Source organism: Ictidomys tridecemlineatus, chromosome 3, assembly GCF_052094955.1.
Source record: "Ictidomys tridecemlineatus isolate mIctTri1 chromosome 3, mIctTri1.hap1, whole genome shotgun sequence".
Classification (NCBI taxonomy): domain Eukaryota; kingdom Metazoa; phylum Chordata; class Mammalia; order Rodentia; family Sciuridae; genus Ictidomys; species Ictidomys tridecemlineatus.
In genome coordinates, this window is record NC_135479.1 from 152,940,713 (window position 1) to 152,968,682 (window position 27,970).

Genomic DNA, 27,970 nt, shown 5'->3' on the forward strand with positions numbered 1-27,970 from the left:
ATGACCCATTCGACAATCAGATTTTATTTTTTATAATTGTTTTATTTTTCTTTTTTGTTGTCTTGTTTTTCTGTCTCTCATTCTCCTACCTTGGCTGTGTCTCGCTCTGTCCTGCTTGCTGTCTCTTCCCACACCCACAGGTGAGAAGCCCCACCAATGCAGCATCTGTTGGCGCTCTTTCTCCTTAAAGGATTACCTTATCAAGCACATGGTGACACACACAGGAGTGAGAGCATACCAGTGTAGTATCTGCAACAAGCGCTTCACCCAGAAGAGCTCCCTCAATGTGCATATGCGCCTCCACCGAGGGGAGAAGTCCTATGAGTGCTACATCTGCAAAAAGAAGTTCTCCCACAAGACCCTCTTGGAGCGACATGTGGCCCTGCACAGTGCCAGCAACGGGACCCCTCCAGCGGGCACACCCCCAGGTGTCCGTGCTGGTCCCCCAGGCGTGGTGGCCTGCACAGAGGGGACCACTTACGTCTGCTCCGTCTGCCCAGCAAAGTTTGACCAAATCGAGCAGTTCAACGACCACATGAGGATGCATGTGTCTGACGGATAAGTAGTATCTTTCTCTCTTTCTTATGAACAAAACAAAACAAACAAACAAACAAAAAGAAATAAACAAACAAAAAAGCTATGGCACTAGAATTTAAGAAATGTTTTGGTTTCGTTTTTACTTTCTGTTTTTGTTTTTGTTTCTTTTCATTTTGTACTACATGAAGAACTGTTTTTTGCCTGCTGGTACATTACATTTCCGGAGGCCGGGTGAATAATAGTTTTCCCAGTCTCCCTCGGATGGTGGCCTTAAGGCCTGGTAGTACTTCAGGAGGTCCACTGGTTGGATCTCTAGCTACTGGCCTCTAAATACAACCCTTCTTTACAAAAAAAAAATAAAAAAATCTTTTAAAAAAGTAAAAAAAAAAAAAAAAAAAAAGAAAAGAAAAAAATTTTTTCACTTGTGAAGAGCACTACAAAATATATAACAAAATCTAAAAGGCCTACTGTCTTTAAGTACACCGCTTGCAGTGTTTCAGTGGACATTTTCACAATTCTGGCCGCTTGGACTTTACAGTAACCAGTTAAAACTGTGGAATATCACTTCTGGTTGAAAACCCAGAGGAAAGGCCCTGCTGTTTTCCACCTACCACGTTGTCTGATTTCATAAAAGGGCTGTGGGGGTGGCAGGGGGAAGTGGGTTCAGGAGTGTGGGAAAGAACGTGGAATGGCAGCCTTCTCCCCCAGATTCTGCCGTGTCCACACACCTGGCTCACCTCCTCCACATCCCCCCTCTCAGCAGAAGCCAGGAAGACTTGGAGAAGCAACAAGCAACAGTGGCTATCGTATTTATTCAGTGTCTTCGCTGAGCCTCAGCCTCAGCACAATCAAGAGGGACTTTCATGAAAGGCAGAAATGCAGATAAAACAAAGATATCAGAGATTTGCACCTATGTTTCTAGGTACAAGAGAAGGATTATTTCCAACAATCTTTGCAAAAAAAAAAAAAAAAGAAAAAAGAAAAAGTGTCAGGATATATTCTTGTGGAAGAGAAAAAGAAAGGAATGGAGGGTGGGGGGAACAATAAAAAGTTCTCGAGGCTTTTTTAATTCAAAATTTTATAGAGGGGCAAAAGTGACGTTTACCAGATAGAATGCTGATTTTTTTAATATATTTACAACAGTATTTGTGTAAAAAAAAAACAAAAAAGTAAGATTGTTAAAAGTAATTTTGTTTTTCATTTTGATTTTGCATACACTGCCACCAATCCCTTCTCTTTTATTTTATTTCACACACATATATATATATTTTTTTGGTAAGTCAAGACTGTTAAGGTTAGCGATACTGCTTCCAGATAGAAAGAATTAAAGGCAACTAAAGTTATATTTGAAAGAGAGGAAGGTTATTTTCTTCATATTTTTTTTATTTTTCTTAATTTTTATTATTTTAAGTATTGCCTGGGTTGATGAGGGCCTCTGTAGCCCGCCCATCCCTGCTGTAATTTGAACTGCTGCTTTGTATTTTGATATGTAGTTTTTTGACTTTTAGCAAGCTTAAGTTGCTCCACTGAATATTTTTTTTCACTGATCCATCTAGAATTCTGTTCTCTTTCATGGGAGGGACTTTATCTTTTAGAAGCAGTTTTCTTGCTTCTCCAATATTTCATTGAGCTCTTATGAATCTGGAGTTTCTGTTGACTGCTTTTTTCTTTGATGAAACACTAGTAGTCTAGATGTCTTGACAAATGGGTTTGTCTCTTTTGTGGTCAGCCAGGAGGAGGACTTCACAGAGCCCATACCTCCTTCCCCCTTCAGAATCTTACAAGCACCGCTATGAGAAGCCTGTTACAAAATATGATACGTTGATGCCAAAATTACTTTCTTCCTTTCTGATGTCACCTTCTGACTCTTTCCACCATGGCTACGAGGGCTAAATAAGAAGATAATTCATTAGATGAGTTATTAATCTTTGCTTTTTGGAAAAGTCTTAGGGAAATCAACCATTTTCCTGATGCCGACATCCACCATTCAAAAGACCACCAATCTACTGCATCTTTCCAGGTGCCACTCTCTCTTCCTAGTTGGGATTTCTCTCCTCGGTCTAATCAAGATATCATCATAGAGATTTTTCCATGGTAGATTTTTCCATGGTTTTCTATAGAACTTTTTAAACCTAATAATACTCCCAAGTGAACAACAGGCATATTTTAACATACTTAAAGGGAAAAATCAATCTTGAAACAAAGCAAAAACACTAAACTACAACTTTAAAAAGAAAGGGGAGGATATTTTAGATTCAAAATTACTCTACATTTTAATTTAATTTTTCTTCTAATTTTCCTGTGTTTTATTTACAAAGTCCATGCAGCACATGAGGGGAAATCTTCCAAGGCAAGCAACTCTATAATGACTAAATTGGTTTTATTCATATATTTTAGACATTTGTTTAACTTGGATGTTTTCCATAAGTTCTTTGTGATGTTTAGTAGAATTCGTGCAACTGGAATATTTGTGAGTTTGATTTGTCCTACAGTAGACATTTTGCTAGAAGTTTTAAAGTAGACTTGGATGGTAAACTGGCTACTGAGAATCACCCATTATGATTTCTAAGAGGAATTCTACCAAGGACACTGTATCTAAAACCGACCTGTAAAAGTCCATGAGAAACGGCTTCAGATATATGAAAAGTCCATTTTTCTATTGCCAATTTTGCCTTTTAAAATATCAATATTGACTCTAATATTTCCATTAGCCACCAATAGAGGGAGCATTAATTAACTATGCCATGGAATTGCTTGATATTTTGGAAAACAAGTCATTCAACCCATAAAATAAAAGATTAAAATTGAAGGGAAAAATTTTTAAAGGAAAATGATGTGAAATCATTCAGCATCTTTCAAATGAAAGAAGGCCAAAAGACACTTTAAAATATTTTCAATTATTTGACAGTAATAGATTTAAAAAGTGTCTTTATGCTCACCTTAGTAGGCAGAATCATAATATCTCCAGAAAAGCTGATTTTGAGTGCTGTTTGGGTCATGTTTAGCTGACTGCTTCTCAAATCTGGGGGAGACCCATTTGCCTTAATGCTAATTTGCTGTTCTAAAAAAGGTAAGCAAGTGGGTTAAAATCCACCTTTTGTTGTAGAGCATGTAAAGAAAAAACTACAAGTGACTTGAAGCCCTAATGTTCACTCTTTCCTGGTAAAGAAAGTAGCTCTTTAAAAAAAATATTGGGGGCCCCAAAAGAATTGTTAGTGAGGTGATTTAATCACCACAAAATGGACTGCCAGGTTTGGATGGCATGGACTTGTTCCCACTGTGTCTTTTCCTCCCAAACATGCAGCCTAAAATAATTGACAAATTGTTCTTTGAGAACAGGAGGAAACTAAATTGGATTGGGAATTCTATCCTGGGGGAGCAAAGAAGCTTCTGAGAGGCTATTACTGTATGTCTGGCCTCTAAAGAGCTGCTTTCCAGATTGACCCACATTTAGAAAATAAACGAGTCTGTACCTATTTCAAAAGAATGTAGATGCTTTCAGATTGCTAACCCACAATCACAAATAAACCATCACAAATATCTCAGGCAATAGAAAAACATATTTGGCCTCAAGATCAGAGAATCATTATGGATTCTTTAGTTTTTTTGTTTTTGTTTTTTTGTTTTTTAGTTTAAATCCTATAATTTCTTACATTTAGACCTTGAACCTAGAATGCTATCAGTACTAAAAGAAAAGAAAATTCCTTTTAATAGCCAGGAAAAAGATAAGATTGAAGCAGATCTTCCAAATTTAAGACCTCTTAAGAGGAGTACAGGGAACAAGAACTGGCATGGAAAGAACTTTTTTTTTTTTTTAGAAATTTATAGTTTTGAAAAGAATTTGCTGGACAAAAGAAAGGGAAAAAGTCCAAAGGGAGTGTTTATCTCAAGACATTAAGATATACTCTATGAAAAATAAAATCTTCTCGCACCAAAAACATTGGTAGTATCTCAGTATAGTGGGCAATTTTTTTTCCTATTAAATACCAATATTTGTGCATAAAAGACCCCCTAAGTATATAAAATGTAACCCTAAAAATGAAATAATTATAACACATGGGTTCTACAATGGGGAAAGATTGAAAAACAAGCCAGCACCCTCCCCCCAGAAAAAATTGAATTATTTTTTACTATATATTTTAATTGAGTTGTAAACTTTCACTCCTTATAATACTTTTATAGACCTCTCCCTTCCCGAGTTCCTAATACTTTGAATTTATTTGTGTCACTGGAGTATGCGCAGTGAATTCCCAGCTCATTCACAGGTGCAGACCATTCACTTCTCCTAGCCACCTTAAGAGGTAACAGTAGCTCTTAGCCTTAGAAAGACTTGGGGTTTCTTTATTAAGAAGTCACAGAGGTTTCATTTGTATCATCATAATATTCTATAAGAACCAAGAAAACCTTTTCAAACCTATGAACAGGGAGAATTTGTGCATTCTGATAATGAAAAACGAAGAGGCTTCCTCTGTGTTTGTGACACTTTAAGTTCTAACACCTTGCCCCACAAATACTTCCATCATGCAAACACATAAGCACTATGTACCCTGCTCATGCCACCAAATCAGTGTTTTCTCTCATCACACAATCAAAAATGAGGTGTGTCCCTTATCAAATCCCTCAGATCCCCAGGAAAACATAATAAAGGCTCACATTGCTTACTTGTAGAGAAAACTCGGTGATGCTTCTAACACCTTTTGCCCTTAGGAAAGGGGGAAGTGAGGTAGATCTGGCTGGGCAGAATAGATGTGCCCCTCCTGGAACATTCCTCTGTTGTTTCTGAAGATGTTATTTGATTAGTTGGGGCTGGGGGCAGGGGATATATGACTCTGCAGAAAAGACATCAGATGGTGGCATCAGACCTGCCTCTGATATAGCTAGTGTATGCTGCAGACAGGGAACAAAAGGAAGGTGACATGCAGAAGCAGACACAACCTGAGATGCCCTGGGGACCGAGAACAGGAGGAGGCTCTTTCTGTTGTGACTTGATTCTTAAAAGAAATCTTCTAAAAGAATTTATTAATTTAGTAATGAGTTGAAGTCCAGGGTAATGGAAGCTCTGGGGAAGAGAACAAAAGAATTGCAAAATATATTCAGAATTTGACAATACTAAACCAGGAAACATCCAATAGCAAAACTAGGAAATTTGGCAAGAGGTACTTAGAGAAATCTCTGGGTTTTTCCTTGGGTAGGGTCAACAGAGTTACTTTTGAGTGATTTCTGACTCAAAAACTTCTTTACTCATTAGAAAAGAACATTATTTAAATAATCAATTTTGTTCCCCAGAAAAAAAGAAATTAAAAAATAATAATGAAAGGGAGAAAAAAATAGAACACCAGAGACAGAACCAAGTGACATAGTCACAAACAAAAGAGGGTGCACGAGAATTTCAATAGACCCCTTAAGACCACAGAGAAAGCAAAATGACCCAGTGGCCCAGGTTCCCCCTCTCAGTCTTCAGTGAATCAGAAAGCCTCGAATGGACCCAGTCACGGGGCTTTCTGAAACTAGACAGCACTTCCCAATGGGACCATCACAACCTTTTTCTCCTTTACATGTTTTTCTAAAGAAAAGTGTTGTTTCCTTAGGTACACAGAAAATAGATTACGTGGGGCAAACTTTCCAAAGCAATCTCTGCCCAGTGCTCTAACTACATAGGAGGACAGAAAGGGGGCACAAAAAAAGAGGCCTTTGGAGAGAATATATATTTTTTATTTCCAAAGGCTTTCTGTATAACATTCTTATTTCTGATGCCATTTAAACCCCTCCAAGAGGAAAGGTTGTGGTGACTTCGTGTTCCTGTAAACACAGCATGTGGAAACTATTAATCCAAAGCATCATTTCTAGCACTGGGTATCAAGATGATCAGCCTGACCACAATACCCCAAAGATTTTTAAGTCTCAGAAGACCTTTTTTTCCTCCTTGAACACTGAATCCATAGTAGTCAGAGGTGTATATGAGCAGATCCCAGGAAGTGACAATGAAACAGTAGTATTTTTCCATTCTTTTTAGGGCAAATAGGTAGAAGCTGACTGCTGCATAGCACTAGTTCTTTTCCAGAACTAAGTGTTTCCTCACTGAATGAGAGGTAAAAATGCCCTGGGTCAAAACAAGAGAAATCATCTTTCCACACCACTGAAACAATCTGTCATTCCAGTAGCTTCTTTAGGCCCCACCTGTTGCTCCTTAGACGGAATACTTTCAGACTGAAATATCTAATCTGAAGTGACCTCAGTTAAGGTATTTTCACAAGTAGCCACTTACAGTACAGAATTATTGCCTTAAGTCAGAACTCCCAGGGAAGAGGACAAAAGACACAGAAATTGGAAGACTGTGAAGAAATGGACATTTCTTGCTTGTTAGTAGTTGCATTATGGCAAAAATAAGCCCTCTTCATGACTGAGGACTCTAGAAGCAGTGACTTCTTGGGAAGGCACCAAAGTTGTCCAGAGTTGGCCATTCTCAGGAAGTGGCTGGTATTTTCTCTCTACTCATTTTCATTGATAGGTCTGGACTGAATGTAAAACAAACATCATATTGTTAAATAGTGACTCCCATAAAGCATGATCACAGGTCCCTGGGATGCCGGTTTCAAATATTTTCTTAACAGGGAGAACAATCCCAACAAAAAGCTTTCTTTTTGGTGTATATCTCTCAACTCTTTTTCCTTTGGGTTTTGGAGTGCATCTGTTTTATCTGGTGGTTCTTTGTAAGTGCAAACTCTGAACTTGCACATCTTCAGTGACAGAGCATAATCTGCAGATCATGAACAAAATCTAGCCACCATCCTGAGAGTCTCAGCTTCTGGGATATCTGTTTGGGATATAAGAGTCCCTACTTAACCCTCTTCAGATTCAGAGATTCCTTGGTTCAGAATGCCTCAATGAGAGGCTGATACACCTAAGACAGAAAAAAAAATTAACCCCATTTTCAACAGGTACCCACAACATCATTGCAGTTTATATGTAGATTCTAGTAATGAAAGGGTCTTAACTCATCCAGTGTGGCAGAGCTATTGTCCAGAATGTCTGTACATCATGCATGTGCACATGCATGTGCATATGCAGTGTGAGGTGCTCTTAGTTCAAAACTATTCCACATTCATATTCTCTAGTGACAGCCAGAGAGATTTTGGAATTCCAGTTAGAAGTCAAAGGTCTAACATATCTCACATACTCTCTTCTGCTCTATTGCCTTAGTTGGGTACATCAGTATCTGTGATGAGGCTTAAGGGCATTCTGAAGGAGCCCAACCATCAATAATTTCTACTTAGCCCTTTGATGAGAAACTTGAAAAAAAATGCTATACTTCTATTGGATTTACTGATGTGTGTGTGTGCATGTGTGTGTTTGTTTATATTTATTGTTGTCTGGGAGTGTGTGTGTACCTCTCAAAAGAAGCACACACAAGCAGAGGTCTTGGTACATAGATGCAGTTGTCCCTTCCCACTATTGTGCCCAAATTTGTGGCTCCCTTCCCAGGAAGTAGTCACCTGCCCACTCTTGCCTTTTGCAGTGTTCTGGAATTGGAAGAAATAAAAGTAGTTTGTTGACCCACAGAAAACCCACAGGGACATGCTGTTTTCCTCCAGGAACATAAGCACCCAACTGGGGAGCAGAACAGAGGGAGTAGCAATGAGGGCACCTTACCAGGTCTCTTGGAGCAGGAGTCAGGCAGGCAAGGCCCATGCAAACTTTGGCTTGAGCCATCCATGGCTCAGAGGCCTCCATTTCTTTCTTTTCTGAAACCCAGTGTATGCACACACTCACACACAAGAGCCCACATGTGCATTTTGACTCCCAGATGAAACCTTCTTAATGCTGCCTGCATTTGCAGGATCTTGTCATCATTCACAAACTGTCTCCTGAAACCAGTGTGGCCTTTGCCAAAGTCTTTCCAGGAGTGGGTTGTTTACCATGTCTAGCAAACCAATAGACTATCAGGGGAATATTTGAGGGAAATCTCTAAGAATTGATGGCTCTTGTCCATCTCAAACATTAAAGTAGAATGTCACTCTAGTGTAATATACTGGATAAATGGACCTGGCTCTTGTAGCTGACTCTTATGGCTTGGTGGTCTGGAAACAGTCAGATTCAGTTTTTTGACTTCATGCCCTCCTTTTACTAGATGGTTTATTGTTTTTTATGACATGTAGATTATTTTTACTTTACAGATTTCAGAGGACATTTTTCTTTCCTCTTCTATTTTGGTGACTTCCCCCACCCCATGAAGTAAGGCTACTTACAATTGCAACTTTTTTGTTATTAAAAAATGTATATTGTCTTTCTATATCCAAAAGAAGTCTGTGACTGTAACCACAGGTATTTCTTTTTACTGGAAAAAAAATGAGTTTTGTTTTTGTTATTGTTTTTAATTAACAGTACTAGTGACTTTGTGGAAGAATATGAGTTACTATTTAGGTATGCTTACTTAAGTACAGTACACTACATTGCAGTATTTCTGAAACCTAGAAACATACACACTATATATAACAACTCTATATTGAAATATATATTACATTATATTCATTTTGACTTTTGAATCTGCCTATGATCATGAGTTGATTGACATATTATTTCTTTGCATATATCACCCATCACCAACCTGCTGCAGTTAATCTGGTGCATTTAATAATAATCATTACTGCTCTAGTTTGCTTTTTATATTATCAGCTTCAGTATTGTCTTTAGAGGATTTTAGGATTTTTTTAAAGCTCAGACTTAGCAAAATGTAGGAAAGTGAAAACTTTTTTTTTTTTTGTGTGTGGCTAATGCAAAGAGGGTTCATATTCTAAGTGATCTTGTTGAGCTGACCCTCTCAATATCTGAAGAACAAAAGTGCATATGAATGTATCTGTGATTTTCCCCTCTAGGACTGTCATTGTCTATATTTGCTTCTAAAAATATGACCAAGGGGCTGCACAACCTTCAATAACCTGACCAAATAACACAGGCTGCATTTCAAAGGGCTGCTCTTGTGAGAAGCACAGGACAGGGAAATGCCTAGTTGTCTCAGCTGTATTTTCAAACATTGATTTTAAATACCAGTTCCTTACTGACTACTTTCTGTTTTCAATATGCTTACAATTATTTTAACAAGTCTTCAACATTTCCCTGGAGGTAGTTTGGCAATATAGTGTTCATCTTCCCAGGAGATTTCTTTTTAAACTAAAGCCAGACTTTGAGGAACTTTTTATTGACAGAGGCTAATACAGAGCTCAGAAATATATATCACATTTTTCCATCTTCAGAATCCATAAAATAGTGGCTCTTGGGTATCTGGTCCTCAGAATCTCCTCTTGCCCAGTAAGATGGGGATTTGGTGCCTTTCCTCTTGAACAGGCCCAAGGAACTTTCAGAAGTCAGGCATCCTGTCTTCCTGTATAAGAATTACTTTTAGATAGTGTTTTGAGATTAAAGAGTTCCTTCAGCTTCCCTAAGCTCTTCAACCCAATGGCTGGGAAATGTCAGAGTTGGATCAGCTTTTCATCTATCTTGGGCTCATGAGACCTGTCTAATTCCTGCCATTCTATATTCAGGACAAAACAAAACAGCTATTCATCAAACTCTTTCCTCAGACCAACATTAAGGTTTCTCAGTGTGAGCATACCAATTCATTTCTTCTGTCTTCCCTCAGAGATTATTTCTGATCCCATCCTAGCCTGCCATACCTGACCAGCCAGTGTCTTCCCCTACCCTGCCCAAGCTCTCCCTAGTGTCCTGAAACGCATTAAGGCACCACCCACTCTTAGTCTGCTTTGAAAGGGCGTACATTGAGTCTAAGAGTGAAATCAACAATGTGTTCTTCATTTTCAACTAAACACATTTCTACTAGACAAATATGATTATGAATTGACCATTAGTGAAGCTGTTCATTCTCCAGAGAGCACATACTCTCCAAATTGTATCCAATTTGTATCACATTATATTTCTCTTTCCTTTTCCTAACCTGCTTTATTTTTTTTGTTTCTTTTTAAGACTACTATGAATTACCATTTGTCTCATCACTGACCCCTCAAAAACTCCAGTACTAAATTCTGATCCCTAACTGTTCATTTCTCTTCCTTCCCCCTACCCATTCTGAGTGTCCTTCTTGCAATGAGTTCATAAACTTGAAACTCGTAGGCAGAGTGAAACCTGTCTTCATTTTAGCTCCAGATTTTAAAAGTTGTCAATATTCTTTTGAGAGTGGGAGGACCTGAGTCACAGTTTTAAATGTCAACTGTACTAGCTGAGATCATTAATTCCTCTCACCTTCACATCTGGCCAAAGATAAAGAGAAAAGTATTATTGTGTTTCTTTTTAATACCACAGTTTTCAAATTCTTGATATGAGTAGACCATCTCTGAGAGAGAAAAATCACTAATGTTGACTATTTCAACCCCTGCTAATACTTAGCCAAACATCATGTCTATCAGAGACTAGATTTACAGGAATCTAAAGAAAGGGGTAACATTTCAAAATAACTTTGGTAACTGTTGAAGCTCTTCTCAAACAAGTAAAGCCACTTCTACCTAAATGTATTGCAGAAAAAAATTAGGAAGAATTTCTTTACTTATTACCTTTTTGAAAAAACAATTATCAGTTAGCCTAGAAATTTGAGTAGTAATTTACTTAAGTATGAAAAGATCAATAAAGATTGTTAAGTGTATTTTGCAACCAGAGGTGGCTTAAACATACACTTAATATGTACTTAAAGAAAATATTAATAAGGCTGGATGGATACTCTAAGGGTTGGTTGTACAGTATATACTGCCCAATTCCGAAATACTCAACCATGTAATTTTATCATTGTGCTAGATCTCATTCCAATGAACTTTAACTGTTTGATCTTCAGATCATTTTCCAGAAGACTGATACCATTCTGTGTATATCCCTTTCCAGATGCTTTTAATATCTTCTTCACAGTAGCCCTTTAACAGTCTTCCCTTTTCAGTCTGATGTCCTTGCCATGGTACCACATTGCCCCTCAGCTCATACAAAGACAAATCTTGTGACAGGTAGAGCATTGCCTGGTTTTAAATGTACAGGGCGTATAGTTTCAGGTCTTGCTTGACCCACTAATAAACAGAATCAAGATTTAATATGATAAATGTATTCTTACTTGACTTTAGGCTTGACCCAGCTTTTGTCTTAATCAAACTAATTTGTAGTATCAACTCACCATAGAGAGCAAGGAAATGAATAGAAGGTCCAAAAGACCTCCTGAGGCATGCATCTAGCAAGAAAACAATGTTTCTTAAAGCCAATATTGAAGTTGCTTAAAACTATGCCTTTGATTTGTCATGTTCTTCTAACCAGTTTTATCTCTTTTCTCTTCTTTTGTTCATTCTGACTCCTAGTATTGGTTTTTAAAATGTTCTTTATCTAAAATACCCTTTACCCTTCTTTGCAGGCATTGCTGTGTGAAGGAACAAAAGATTCTTTTCTAAATTCTTAACTATTATCATGTATATGTGTAGTAGGAAGGGATCTGGTCCTGATCTATCCCATCTGGTCCAGTTAAGCCAGGTTGCCTTTTTGACATTATTCCTTCCATCTTCCCAAGAAAACTTTCAACCCTGAGACCTGGGACTTCTCACCACAAACCCTGTGTTAGCCGAAGATTAATGTCTAAATCCCTTTTAATATTCTAGAGCTCCAAGATGTGAATTTCATATTGTTTGTGAGCCTCCTATTTTTCCAAGCTGACACCTGTCAGGAGCACCAACAGCCCTAACATTAACTAATGCAGCAAAATAATGGTCAGAAACACTATAGTATATAGTGTTTGGGAGATTAGGGAGGGATTTTTTTCTTTTTTTCCCCATAAAAAGCTTGCTTCTCCCCGCCCCCCCCCAATGCCTTTCAGAAAGTCTGCATCTCATTTTACAGATATGTAGTTTTAGTATTTGCAAATATAGCTTAGGAGATTGAGACTGGTAGCAAACGAGTTTATTTTCTGCACTGGACTTTAGGACAAGTGTGCACAGATACAATTCCTTCAAAGAAAGTGAAACATGGTAAAGCAAAGGGATAATACTTCTACACATTAAAACAGTTGTTTGCTATCTCTAAACCTTGATTTAAGCATAATTATATTTTTTTTAGATTCTGAAACTGGAGGAATGTGTATTTTAGTAAAGTTTGTTTGTTGATTTGTTTCTTTTCCTTTACCTTTTTCTTCTCAAGTTAGTGAAAAATTTTGATCCTTTAATTTGGTACTGTCCATGGGTAGTCTAATGAATCCCCACCACCACCATAGTTATTTTCCCCTTAGCAAAAAAGCCTTCCATCTTACCATCAAGGAATTGTTCCTCCATGAAAAATCTTTGTTTTTCTAATGGCACTTGAGAACTTTGAGGACAGAAATTCTCTCTATGCTTTGAGCATAGAATAGTTAAAAACTATTTCTTCCTTGAGGAAGAAATCCTTTTTGCCCAAACTAACAGGTTTCCCGCCAAAGAATGAGAATTGATTGCAGATGAAGGTCATGCATTTTATACTACAAATCCTTCTTGCCTTCTCAAATCTTTTCTGGAATAAGGATAGAGATAAATTAATTTAATTCAGTTGCCCTGCAGATGTTTCTTATTAGCAACTAGTACAGAATACCCAGCAAAGAAAAAGAAAGGGTGCTAATAAAATGTCAAACTTGGTTGATCTATAGATTTTTATAATTATATGGATTTCTTTTATCTTAATTCTAAGACTCTGTGTGTTCATGAGGTCTGAAATAGAAACTTCCATTTCTCCATTGCTTCTCATCTCACCCACCACCCAGGCACTGGAGATGGTCATAAGAGGGAGATTGTAACTGCATCACTAGTACTTCACCTGTCCACATCCCATCATCCCAGAAGAAGAAACATTCAAGTGAGAAACTATTTTTTTTTTAAAAAAAGGAAATTTTAGTCTTCATTTGAATACATACTGTTTTTCAACCCAGTTTACAAATAGGCTGACAACATTTTAATAACCTGTTTATTGTTCTATAATTTACATTCTTGGCTCAATCTTTAAAATAGAGCAGAGACAAAGCAAAGAGAAGAAGCAGGACAGTGTGATGGAATCAAATTCTATACCATCCTGGATTGCTAAAGCCAGCTTTCAGGATTACCAGAGGAACTTGTTGAAACTCTTCCTTGTCATGGCTGCCTGTCATGGTATGATGAGTTAGTATAATAACTACACTTAATTGATTCAAGACTTCTCTGAATGCTTTTAAACTCATCTAAAAATTTTGTAGAAACCCTTGACTATTCCTATACCTAATCTGCTTTCCAGGGTACATGAGGAGCATTCAGGAAGATAACTGAAAATAATGGCTTAAATTTGAAGTAAGATTTTGCTATAAACTGAAATGTATTTGGTGTATTCTAGAAGAATCTTTGCAAAACAAAGATAGTTACTATACTTTTGCTATCCTTGGGACAAATCTTGATTTGGAATCACCTGTAGATTTGTCATAGAAAATTCTCAAAGGTATTTGCAGCAGTTGAATTTCTTCCTTAAGTCCCATTGATTTACACTTCAATTTTCCTGAGGGAACTGTTAAGCTATAAATTAAGGGTAATTTGCATATATCTAATTAAAATTGGCATTTGCACTATTGTTGAAAGAGTCGTATTTTCAGAGTACATGAAAGGAAGGACTTTTAGTAATCCTCATCCTGTGTGGCAAACGAAGTTGAGAAGCTGATGATAGAGAAAATCAGTGATACTTTGCTGACCCCAGTATGCCATGCTCCTTTGTTTGTACAATCTATTCTAAACTGCACAACGATTCACCTGAAACTCCCAGCACATGTGTGGGTCTGAGTAGACAAGCAGGTTCACATTCACAGAGTAGCAATTCAGATAAAGTGAAGAGACAGAGTCAAAGGCAAAACATTTCTCCAGAATCACACATATTGTCACATCTCAAACTGATTCTAGATTCATCTTAAGCAAGAAGTAAGCTCCTTAAGAAATCCTACTATGAATGTTTTTTTTTTTCTTGCTAAAAAATACAAGAAGTGATACAATACTATATCTTCGTTTTGGTGTAATAATTCTCTTTCATATTTAATAGTTGTACTTTTTGCTTGAGTGTGTCATTGAGCTATTTGAACCAGTTTTCAATCCATTATCCTGAGAGGGGACTTGAGAATTTCTGTGTATGTGTGTGTATCTATATCTGTGTGTAGTCAGGGAAAAAAGTGAATAGAAGGGGAATTAAACAAGGGGAAAAGTGGTCAATGTAGGAAAATGAGCACTCCTAGTGCTCTCTGTGTTAGGTAAGGTGACTGTTGCCTATAACCCTTGAAGAGGAGCTGATTGCACTATTCAAAAATAAGAGCCCAGCATTGTTAAATTTAGCACCTGTTTTGGGAAACAGGAAATTTTTGTCTTTTTCTGTACCCATTTCCCTTAGTATTGGAGCCATTTGACATGATAAAAACCATTAAATAAAAACCACTACTGACCTTTGCATTAAATAGCTCTTTTCCTCTTCTAAATAATACCCTTGATTTCATTTGACTACTTCCCTTTATTTTCTGGCTATCAGCTTCATGTTTTACAGAGTAATACATAGGTTCATGCTAGTTGTTTCTCTCTTTTGAACTGAAAACAGGGACAACAAAAGAGATGATTCACAGAAGTGTAAGGTGAAGTCTGAATTTCCCACTTTTGTAGCACTGATATCTTTTAGGAAGAGCTGTTTTGGGTTGAACTTTGAGTCCTTTTTTTTTTTTTTTTTTTTTTTTGCACTAAGTATGACTGACTGCACTGCACTGCACTACTGAAATGTATTTACTTGTGCTGGGAGAAAGTGTGTTAGGAAAGAAAGAGGAAAGGTATAAAGTGAGAAACATCGCAAAAATGGAGGGTTATTTCCATGCTTGGTCTTAGGAGGATTAGTGAGAATCTGTGGAATTTTGCCAACCCTTGTTCAAGCCTAGAAACTGCCACACTGATAAAAACTTGTTTTCTGATTGTAAAAAAGCTGGTTTGTACAGCAAACGGAGGGTGTTCAAGAAGAAATTTACCCAATGTTGTTTCCAGCTAAGCTTTTCATTAAGAGTTGAGATAGCAAGGAAGCTGGCCAGCTGAATGTGGAAGTCTTCATCACGAAGCCTTGGCTGGTGCATGTTTCAGTGTGACAGAGGGCAGTGGTACCTGCTCCTTACAATAAATAAATAATCTTGTTCACATTAGGATATCCTTTCACCCTAAGCATACTTTTCCATCCCTGGGTGAAACCTAGATTAGGCTAACCAAAGAGGAAGGTCATGCATGTGGTAGAGTCCTTTAGGATGACAGTAAGGGAACAGTGCAATAAACACTGAGAACAGTGAGGTGAAAGGTTTATTTTGAAACAAGCTAGGCCAACTTTAATATTGGAGAAAGGGTTGGAGGACTGATCAGAACCAACCATATGCTCCATCACAGACTATCCTTAGTAAGAAGAGACCTTAACAGTGCCTAAAAGTTTAGCTTTGAGGTTTCCTTTTTTTCCTAACTTTTCTTTGTTGGATTTATTTTTATTGGCTTTTTTAATCTTAGAAGCAATCAGTTTGACAGCTCTTTAGTAATTCTTAATAAAAGAATCTTTCATCACAGAAAAAGCAATAGATTGTGTGGGGAATAATGATACAAGAGTGAAGATGCTAAGGGACTCTTCCAGAACCCAGGGTGGCAGCTTTGGGAATTTCTGGTTCTGGAAGAAAAGATCACAACCTGTATTGACAGCTAACATTGAATTTCTCTGAACACTATCACATGGGAAGGCATCAATTTTGAAAACTCTCAATTGAGGCCTTTTTCCTAAAATAACAACATTGATATCTGTCTTTTTCTCTCTCCTTCTTACCTTCCGTCCAAGTCTACCATTCCAAGTTAAAAAAAAAATTTAAAGAAGTTGTTAGCCTTGCTGGAGATCTTTCAGAACTAACATTAGCAACCCCTTAAGAATTCAAGGCATTATCTCAGTTTTAAATAAGAAACTTTCAATTCAGAGCCCTTAACAAATACGTACTGGGTAAGCACTAAGAGGACATGACTACACCAAACCAAAGCTATGGAAAGAAATAGTTGACCTTTTAAGATAGACTCATATTAACTGTTCTAGGATACTTCTCTTGAGGTTTTGGGGAATAACTTCTTCCTTGAATCTTGCATACCCACTCCAGTTCTGTCACCAAAGATTTTAATCTCCAGAACCCAACCTTCTCTCTCACAGACAAAAGTACTACAGTAGGCTCAAGGGATAGGCTTTTGGTGGTCAAGGGATACTACTTTGGTTTTCCTTTCATTCATAGTGCTATTAACAGGAGACCCTGTCACTGGAGGAGCTACTGAATTGTCTTTATGACTTAGGGTTTGGTGAGGGGTTTAAAAAAATAGAAGAAAAAAAACAAGCTAGTACTTGACACTGTTCACTGTCTTTAGTAGTCATGACCTGGAGACTGATGGAGAGAAAGAAACTTCCAAGGAAGAGAGTGAACTTAATCTTTGGATCATTAGTGAAACATAAGGCAGCATGTGCGTATGTACAGGTCGAGGCTCTGCATGGTCAGGGCCAATAGTAGTGGCCAATGAATGCAAGTCTTGAAAAACCTGGGTCTAGGTTTTGGTGTGGTTGCTGGAGTGATTGAAATGCCCAAGCCCGTGGCAAGGAAATGCTTGGAGGCTGATCTGTTGTGATAGTGCCTTTCTTGTCGTAGCAAGTACTAGATTAATAATTTATTCACTTATGCTTTTCTGGACCATTGCCCCCAGTCTTCTGAGGAGGTCTGAAGGGATAGTATCCATTTAAGATGAAGGGATAGGATATTGCTCCTGGAATGCTGTGATTTGCTAATATTTGCACTAGATTCTAAACTCTCCTTTAAACTGGAGCAACTGAATGAGAGAAAAACCAAGGACAACTCAAAAGTTTAAAAATACCAAAAGCAGTATTTTCTGACTAATGCCACTTCTCCCCTTCCTCTTCTCTTCTCCTTCCTCCTCCCTTTCGCCTTCTTCTCCTCATCTTCTTTCTCTTTTCCTTCTCCTTCTACTGGAAGAAAACTTCACATTTGTTGATTACCAAGCTAAATTCTTACCAATTCTTTTCCTTCTTTTATTTTTTTCCTGCAATGCTCCATCAGTGTGAATCAACCACCAATTAGAATGAGTTAGTGTAAAGAGCCTTTGCCATTACAACTTTGCTCATCAAGTGCAGGCACCCATGGCCATCCCGTTCTTAGGAGGCCAGCAAGCATGAATATTATGTCAGCAGCTGAGCGGACACGTATTTGGTCAGAAGACATTGGGGCCTATAACTCATCCTAAAAGATGCTCATAAAGAAGGAAAACAATGTGTCAAAGCAAACAGATGAAGGTAGTGCCTAAGGTTTGGCCATTTTCCCCCTCTGTGTTCTTTCCCATCTTACCACAGTGCCCTCTCTATCACACTTAGTTTCATCTCATATGTATTACCAGAAAAATTCTTTGGTTCCTTGGTTTCTCTCTTTATCAGTGGGCTGGGAACTCCTCCAAAATTAAAAAGAAATAGCATTAGCAGCTCCCCATGACCAGCCAGTTTCTCAAATACTATCCACCTGGTCTCATTGAGCAGTGGATATCTCAGCTAAGATGACTTGGAAGCTTTGACAGGCTCAACCACCTGTCTACTTTATTTTCATTTTGTTTTCATTTCTATTTGAATTTTGAGTGAGGCTATGGAAGGGTGGGAATCATGGGAAAGGTTTGGAGACTGCAATTCTAGGGCATAGCGTGTCAGGAGTTTATATTATCCAAAATATATCCTTCTATACCTGTTTTTGGTTTAATCTGTTGCCCTGATCATCATTTCTACTACATTTGTGGTTATTTTTGTAAGAATAGAGTCCATTTGCTATGTCTATTTGAGTACTTTTTTTTTCTATTTTCCCCACATGGATGCAGTACCAACCTGTTAATGAAATATCTTTTTATTATATTATTAATATGTAATTCTACTGTAGACCAAAAATATAAAAACAAAATTTTTCATTTTAAAGATATAAATAACTAATGAGTAAGAGATTAAGGATTGAAAGAAAAGACAGAAGAGCAGTGGTCAACTATGTTGAGTTAGAAATCTAAGAGTAGCCTTACCTATTTTTTAAACAGTGCTTGCCAATCATACCATAGTTGGGAGTATATTATCTTGGCTTCTTCATGCTTATGTTCTATAATTTCTTGTTTGTTTGTCTGTTTTCTTTGATGTAATTGAGGTTGTACATCATGCTATTTTTGGCAATGCCTGATTTTATTATATTGTACTTTTATCAAGTCATTTCTTTTAGAAGAATGAGGGGAAACATTTTATTTCTTCTTTAATTTAAAATTTGTTTAATGCACTGGAAATAAAATTGGACACATTTCACTGTTTAAAAATCAGAAACAAAACAAAACAAAACCATGAAGAAAAAACTAGCAAGCAAATAAGCAACAGGGGGAAAGGTATCAAAAAAAATCTGTTCGTACTGAATACGCATATGAACTGCATCCCACATGAATGCAGTAAATATCATCAAGAAAGAAAACCACATAGTCTAAACTACAATGCTAAAAATATTAAAGGAACCTGGGTTCAATGGGAGTGGAGAAAATAGGGCATTCCTTTGCAATCAGAAATCTTGTCATTGTTCCAGTTAATACCTGAACAGATTAAATGTGGAAAAGATTATGAAGGAAATAACCTCAGCCTTCCTCATACCACTGAAGTTCTGAGTTACTTTTTATCATAAGCTTCAGCTCCATTTTGAGAAGAAAACAACAACACACACACACACACACACACACATACACATACAATGTGTGATAAAGTATTTTGTATGTATGTGTACCATACACCTACGGACACACTTCAGTCCTTTGACTGCCTATGCACTACCTCACACATTTCTCTTTTGTGAGGATTTTGCAGAGGAAGGTCCTGCAACATGGGAGACCATTAATGACTCATTGAGCATTGATATATGCTAAAGATGTTCTTGATCTAGCCTGATCTTCTTCAGCGTTCCCCAATACCAACAGGGCTAGATAACCCATATGAGTGTGCCGTGGAAGGAAGGACAGAGATATTTCTCTTAATCTACCAGCTACATTATTTGTTTAATGTTTGCTGGGTTTTTCTGGGTTTTGTTTTGTTTTTGAATAGGGGTGGGAGTGGATGTAACTTCACAATCTTAATACAGTAAATGTTTTGCATCTTCCATGTTTTATGCAAAAACAGACATTTAAATCAATAAATAATTGTGCCCTAGACTGAAAGTTAATGTTTAGGAGAGGAAAATAATTGTTGGAATTTTTTCTACATTTTTTTGTGAAGAATCTTTTTTGGAAAGGAAGGATACATATTTTTGTTGTGTAATATTTTCTATTTTTGAATGCATTTTATTGGTACAAGACTGTTTTTTTGGTGAAGACATTATTTAAAAAAAAAAAAAGAAAAAAACTAATCGAAAAGTTTGCCCTTAAGGATATGCTGCAGTTTTGAGGTTAAAAAAAATAACTGATTCAAGATGCGTGTTAAAAGTTGGGATTATATTGTTGTTTTTTGTAATTGTTACAAGAAGAAGTTTGTACCCACTGCTGTTTATTTTGTTTCAGATGAGTAAGTAAAGGGATTGTTCTTGTTTTATTCTTTTTTTAGAGAAAAAAAAAAGCTATTTATGAAATGTCAAAAACACTGGACTGTGAGTTTAAGTGTGGAAGCATTTACCACCCTGTGTCTTCAACCAATTATGGGAAACCCCTTTTCTCTTCCCCTCCGCCTTAGCCTTGCCAAATGAGAAAAATATAACAGCTCTCAGATGATCGAAGCCACCGAAGCCCTGCTTTAATTTTTATGGTTTGAAAAAGTTGGAAAACCAAAGTTAAATTTGTTTCTGAAATCCCACTGTCCATAGCCCTTTTTTTGTATGACACAGCCGCTTGGCTCTGCCTCTTCATCTTGGATCATCGCCTTCTTAAGGACTGGGGCCAGCTCTGATACAAAGAGAGGCATAAAGGTGGTGAACCTGAGAGCTGAGGTCTCCGGAAGTAAAATGTGAGTGGGACCTCAGCCTCAGGAGCAGCCACGCTGTCCCATCCCCAGATGAGGCTGCTGGAGAGCGCACTGCTAACCAGGCTCCTTCACCTTCTGCTTCTAAGACTCTCCTGTCACCATGGCTCTCTAGAATGGCTCTGCCTTTCTCACTAACCCACATTCCATGGATGGGAGGGGGGCAAGGATCCAAATGAAAGAAGGGTGGGTGCTGTGAAAGCACCCCTGCCCAAGGGAGGCAAGGCAAGGGACCACTCAGCACAAGGGACCTTGCCGGCTTCCCCTTTGATTCTGTAGATTGTCCATCCATCTGCTCACTGTGAAGATGAAGAGGCAGTGGGCCTTCGGTTGAACAATAGCTTTTCCATATTTTTTCAACATTGAAAAAATAATTTTTAAAAACTGTGATATTTTTTTAAAAAATCATTTGGCTGGAGGGAAGGGAAAAGGGAAACACCAAAAGCTGTAACATGATTAACTGGAGATATTTAACTGGGGCACTTTCTAGACCAAGACAAACAAATTCCTTTCTGGACCCTAAAGCAGCCAAATCTTGAGACTGTCAATGACAGAAAGCTGAAGAGAGGCCTCCATTTCCTCCTTTCTCCTTTCTTCTCTCTGTCTCAAAATTCTCTCTTGTTCTCTTTTCCAACTTCCTTTGGACTACTGTCCCAATGGCCCTCAGCCTCCCACTTCATGTGTGCAAACACCCCTCCACATGCGCACGCACACACACACACACACGCACACGCACACACACACGCACACACACACACACACACACACTTGCAAAATACCATTTTTCTTAAGGATTGTGGGACCGAATAAAATCACGTGCCTTCATTTTTTTCCTTTTATAGTTAGATGAACCTCTTTCTTTATACAATGTCTTTTTAAATTTTTTTTTAATAACAGAGATTGAAGTGTTAGTGGAGGACTTGGGCATCATTTGAGAAGTCATTTCTGTTTAGCACATTAAACACAAACATTTCAACCCTTTCACAACATTCTTTGGACATTTAGAGCATCAAGTAATCAGATACCCGATAGCCTAAATCCATTTGATTTTAGAGCAATTCCTGAAATTTCTATTTTATAGACTTTAATCTTATCAAAATGAGGCGAGCAATGGCAGGCTGCCTTGTTCTCCCGACTTGGTGCTTTTGCTTGTGGTGGGGTGGGCAGGGGAGTGGGAGTGTGGGTATGTTTAGACAAAGGGTGCATTCCTAAGACCTTTGGTGCTGAAGGGCCTCAAGTTCCTTTCAGAGACTGTATTCGACACACTTTAAGTACACACAAATGAATGGTATCACATGCAATATTTAAATGGAGCAATGGGAGAGGCTCTTTGAAATGGGGTTTTGCATCTTTTTGTGACATTTTGATTTCTCTGGTGCCTTATTCCTACTTGATGCTGGCACTCACATACCCACAGGAAACTGACAGAGAAGTCAGCCTCGGGAGTGGGGACTATGGGTGATGCTAGAGCACGCGGGGGGCCACAAGGAGGTTGGTGTCAGTTGATGGGGAAGAAGCTAAAAGGCCTTTCTTAGCTGAAGCCAACCAGGGACTGCACAAACCCATTACAGTCAGAATTCACAATTCCAGCGTGCACACACAACACATTCATTCTTTCTCATCTAAACTTTCCTTCCTTCTTCCTTTTCTATCTCTACCTTCTCACAAAGGTGCTGCTGCTGCTGCTGCTGCTGCTACTAAGGTGCCCGAAGTCCAGAATGCCCAGTAATCACTCAGGCACAAGCCTGGCACTGCCACGTCAGCCCCTGGCATGAACAAACCCAGGTTTCTCTTGCTTGGGGCTGAGAACTTTCAGATTTTTCTCATCAAAAATGTTTTCCAAGGAATCAGTGGATTACAGTTATTCTGCATTGAAAATGCACTTTAAAAAAATAAATAAAAGCTCCAGACTGTTTAAAATATACAGAGGGAGCAGGGGAAAAATAACCATGTGCTAGTGTCTGAACCCAGTTCAGTTTATCTCCAGTTGAAACAGTATACACTATATTATGTATAAATGTATACACATTTCCTATATATATCCACATATATATAGTGTATATATTATACATGTATAGGTGTGTATATGTGCATATATACACACATGCACATAACAAAATCAGATGCTCATTACAAATCCAGATGCTCATTACAAAACCAGATGCTACACAAACAGCAGCAGAGGAAACAAGGTTGGACTCTTGCAACAGATCACAAAAAATAAAAACAGCTACTTGCAGTGACTTTGGTCATTTCTGTAGGTTCATAAGGAATGGATTGTAACAAAGAAAAAAGGAACAGTGTTAGTGAAAAAGGAAAAATGGGCGAAACCATCTTGATCCAATGGGAATGCAGTAATGTTCTATACCATTTCATCAGTTATTTCTTTTAGTCATGTTGATTTGATTTCAGTTCTTGGCTATTAAAAAAAAAAGTTATCAACTCAAGTGACCACAACCAACTGAACAAAACAACTACAGTCAAAGCCCTTTTCAGAGGAAGATGTCAGAAAACTCAAAACCCTTGGCCTGGCTCAGAACTACCATGTGCAAATCAGTACTCTCTTAATGTTTGAAATAAAAACTGAAAAGAAAAAAAAAAACTTTTCGAAGCACCTTAATGTGGCCATCCATTTGAGGAGTGGGTGCCACTTTTTTCTTTGAGCACCTTATCGCCGTGTTTTGCTATCTGCTGTCTTTCTGTTACCTGTTGGCTGAATGGCTAGCTGTTAACATACACATGTGCACAGACCAGATACCTGGGCATGTGTGTTCTCAATGAAGGTTACTGTGGTGACTGCTGAAAGGGGAACCCATTTCCTGATTTTCCCACCACAGTGTTGTGATAAGATTCAAAGAAACTCTTTTCCCTGCACAGAAATGTTTCTTGTCACATTGTATCTTAGTATGAAATGGAATATGGTCCCTTTTTTTGCAATTGCTACTGTACACACATACACACACACACACACAAACACACACATTGTATATTCAGACTTAAAATACACACACACACTGTATATTCAGACCTAAAATACACACACACACACACATACACAATTCATTCGTCCAAGTGATATTTCCAATGTCCGTGTGGGTGGCACTGTATATGCAGCTTCCATTTCCCAGTGCATTTTGAATGGAGAGAAACTTTTCTAATCAGAATGTCTTTTCAGACTGAACAACAACGAATTGGGGAAGAGTTTGGAAAGAGAGGAAAGGAAAGAGAGCTTTAAATTGAAAGAATAATTTTCTAAGAGGAGGCTGGGCTGAATGACTGCAGACTCTACCCTTCAATCTTTGCAGGCGGGCATGGAACATTGCTGGTACCAATCTGTGTGCTGTATAAATCCATGAACTCACACATCCATCCATCAATATGTACATGGTTTGGGATGAGCAGGTCAATAGTTTTGAGAGGGAGTTTGTTCCTTTTTTTTTTTCTCATTATACTCTTGTTGTCAGTTATCAAACAAACAAACAGAAAAAAAAATTGTTTTGAAAAACCTTGCATACGCCTTTTCTATCAAGTGCTTTAAAATATAGACTAAATACACACATCCTGCCAGTTTTTTCTTACAGTGACAGTATCCTTACCTGCCATTTAATATTAGCCTCGTATTTTTCTCACGTATATTTACCTGTGACTTGTATTTGTTATTTAAACAGGAAAAAAACATTCAAAAAAAAAAGAAAAATTAACTGTAGCGCTTCATTATACTATTATATTATTATTATTATTGTGACATTTTGGAATACTGTGAAGTTTTATCTCTTGCATATACTTTATACGGAAGTATTACGCCTTAAAAATACGAAAATAAATTTTACAAGGTTTCTGTTTTGTGTGGAAGAGTAATTGATGTTGCTAAGAATGATGTTTGTTTTTTGGGGTTTTGTTGTTTTTTTTTTTAAATGTTACCAGCACTTTTTTTGTAAGTTTCACTTTCCGAGGTATTGTACAAGTTCACACTGTTTGTGAAGTTTGAATATGAAGGAATAATTAAAAAAAAAAAAAAAACTCTTCTCCTGGTTTCCATTGGTGCCTTCTTCATGTGGTGGGCATGGCATATAGTCTGTTTGGGGCAGCTCTCCACATGTTTTTTACACTTTGGGTCTAGCTATAGTCTGAGATTATGCAAATAGAGGACTGTACCTGGAAGGTCAAAAAAAATAAATCAATATATCAGTCCTCTTGATACAAGCAGTAGGAATCACAGGACTGGTGATACTGAACTCACTTTGGGAAAATACCAGACAAATTTGGGCATCATCCTACACCAGTCCAAACTTCAAAATGATGACAAGGCTCATTTACTACTGTATAAACCCATTCACATTTTTGTCTTTTCTCACATGAAAACCAGCATCTATCTGCTGTGGAAATAACCAATCCCACATGGCACTATGCCCCCCTACCCTCATGTCCCCTCATCACTGTTATGCTGAGAATCTATCACAGAGCCTCCTTTTTATCTTTTGGGGTTCTTGGATCTATATGCAAAATAGAAACATTATGGCACAAAGTATATCTCTATTCAAAGATTTAAGAGACTAAGAGACTCCTATTTGTTCCCTACACCCTTTCCTATACGTGACTATCCCCATAGGTGCTTTCTAGTCTTCCTGTTCTCATAGAAATTGCTAATGTGAGGAGGCAAACACATCTTTATTTGTTTCTGGTGAAGACAACCCATTGAGCACCTGTATTTCACTCAACACCATGCAGTGCATGAATGCAAAGGAAGAAATTATTACATTCTAATAAACCTTAAGATCTAGCAGCTAGAAATACAGGTTCATATAAAATCAAGAGGTATATTATACTCTCAGACTCTCAGTGCCATGGGAATTTATAAAATAACAAAAGATGACAATGTCTAGAGTAAATCAAGGACGTATCTAAGAAATAAACAATCTAGTTTGGTGACTCAGAAGGACATTAGGCTTTGAGTTGGAGGAAGTGAGTGTGGTCAGCCATTTCCCCTGGTGTGAGGAGCACAACAATCTCCAGATCTGAGCTCAGGGGCCTGCAGAGAATTCCAAAAGAGATCTCTGGAAACCTCTTCTACACATGAACACATCATGGTGTGGTCTAGGCATGGGCTATGGTCATTGTAAATAATGCATACACTATTCAAATGGCACTGTAATAATTTATAATTTAATAAATTAATAATAGTTTATAATTTCATCCATAGTCGTAACTACACTGTGAACATTGTAAGGGAACTATTATTATATCAACTTCTAAGACAGAGGTTCAGAAATATTTTTTGCTAATGTAAAACAATTATATAATAGAGTTTAAACCAAGATTTTTCTGAAATCAATGGTAGTTACACACCCCAGTATTTCTTAAACTTGAGAAATACATATACTTCTAGGAAAAAAATTTCTCCAAGAACTCATGGGAGGAAGTTTGATTATTTTTGTTATTTACTAATAAATTATAATATAATGCATAATTATATTTTTATTATAAATATTCTTAAATTGACTCAAAGGTGATATCAGATAAACCCGTTATGCTTATAGCTCAAACAGAATTTTATAACCTAAGTTACAAAATAAACACAAGTAAAGCTATAAAATTATTTACATTCTCAATAAAGTTAATTTAATGCTTTAGATGATGCTTTGCTGACTCCATCACAGCTCACAAAGTGTGCTGCTAGCTTGACATATTTCTTGAATTCAGCATCCCTCCTCCACAGTGTGCAAAGTGAAGACAATCCTCCCTCCACTTTCTCAGTATGTCAGCTACTGCAAACTCTTTCCCTGCTCCAACCACCTGTAGCAAGTGAATCATTTATGAATGACGCCTTTGCACCTTGAAATCAACTTGATTATAAACACAGAGACTGAAAATAATGCAGCACCCTGTTATAAGAAGTCCATCGATAGTCAAGATATGTTTGATTTTTTTTTAAAGATCATCATCTCACTTAAAAAACAAGATTTGTAAATACTTACAGGTGCCTCTAGAACCCATGCTCTATGTGAAACTCTTAGGTTTCCTTAAGTCCCAGGTTTTAAGGACATTGATTCCAGATTCCTTGGTTATTCCCAAAAGGTTTGTTGCCCCTTGGAAACTTCTATAGCATGAACAACGCACATGCCCTTGGCTCACAATACAATACTAATTATTAACGTAGCATTTTATAGCTTACAAAGCAGTCAACCACATTCTTAACCTCATCCTTTTAAAAACCCTATAAAGTAGGTATAATGATTACCGTTTTACAAATGAAGTTACTGAGACTCTGAAAGGTTAACTCATCCAAACTCATGAAGCTAAACTGCAGAGATCCGTATTTGGACCAAGTAGTCCAGTGTCTAGCCCAATATACAGTGTGGTTTCTTTTTGATCTCTATATAATCTATTAGAGTTTTAGTTCCAGAAAAGATGTTCTTTACAACCCACATGAAATCAGAATGACTACTGTCCTCAAAAGTCCTATGATGAAAATATATTCCTGCTAACACCATTGAATTGCAAACTTCCCAACAATCCTGGCCTTGTTTACAGGAGCTGGATCATTAAGCTACCTCAGATAGCTTTGGGAAGAACTAGAAGAAAATAAATGCATAGCCTGCTTTTGACTTCATACTTGGTCTTGATCAGAGAAAGGACACAGAAGAATAAGGGAATTTTGATGTCTCTTCCTGCTAGGTACCCTGTTAAAAGCTTAATAACTGTCGAGTCATCAAATGTCTATAAACACAGCTATCTGTGTTTCTTTCCATATGCAAGGTAGTTACTATTGTTGTGATATCCCTATCCACCGGTCCTGTATCATTATTTACATTTAAATTTTAGTTGGTTAAAATTAACTGAATTTCCTTTGTCACATTTGCCAGATTTCAAGTTCTGTATAGCCTCATGTGGCTAGTGACTTCCATATTGGACAGCATGGACATAGAACTTTTCTAGAATCATAGAAAGTTCTACTGGACACCACCATCCTATATGCTACCTTATGCAAATAATTCTCACAAACATCACATATGTTCTGACTTCCAGAAACGTGGGCTTTTGCCATTGGGCCTCTTGACAGTTATGCTTTGGAGTTTGGGGGGGGGGCGCGGGGGGGGGCACTACTACTATACTCAGTAAGCAGGACTGGGAAGAATCAGACGACTGAAAAAAACTCACACACCACAGTTGGCAGCCACCCCACAGCCAAGCTATATATTGTCTCCTCTCTGCGGGGCATGATGAGTTCTCCAGAATACTTCCATTCCCACTTAGCATACACAGCCTCCTGCCTGTCCAGCTCAGCCTTGTTTACATGAGTTGGACCATTAAGCTACCTCAGATAGCTTTGGGAAGAGCTGGAAGAAAATAAATGCACAGCCTGTTTTTGACTTCA

General features: G+C 37.7%; 1 protein-coding gene across 31 annotated transcripts in view; it reads left to right on the top strand.

The window, feature by feature from the left end:
* Positions 1 to 24,620, top strand: part of Zbtb20 (zinc finger and BTB domain containing 20) — a 793,227-nt gene extending 768,607 nt beyond the window's left edge. For all 31 annotated transcript variants that reach the window (XM_078044182.1, XM_078044180.1, XM_078044181.1 and 28 more), the window contains one exon: positions 141 to 24,620. In XM_078044182.1, the coding sequence (XP_077900308.1) occupies positions 141 to 562 (422 nt within the window). In that variant the 3' untranslated portion in view covers positions 563 to 24,620. The remainder of the gene's footprint in view (positions 1 to 140) is intronic.
* The last annotated feature ends 3,350 nt before the right edge of the window (positions 24,621 to 27,970 follow it).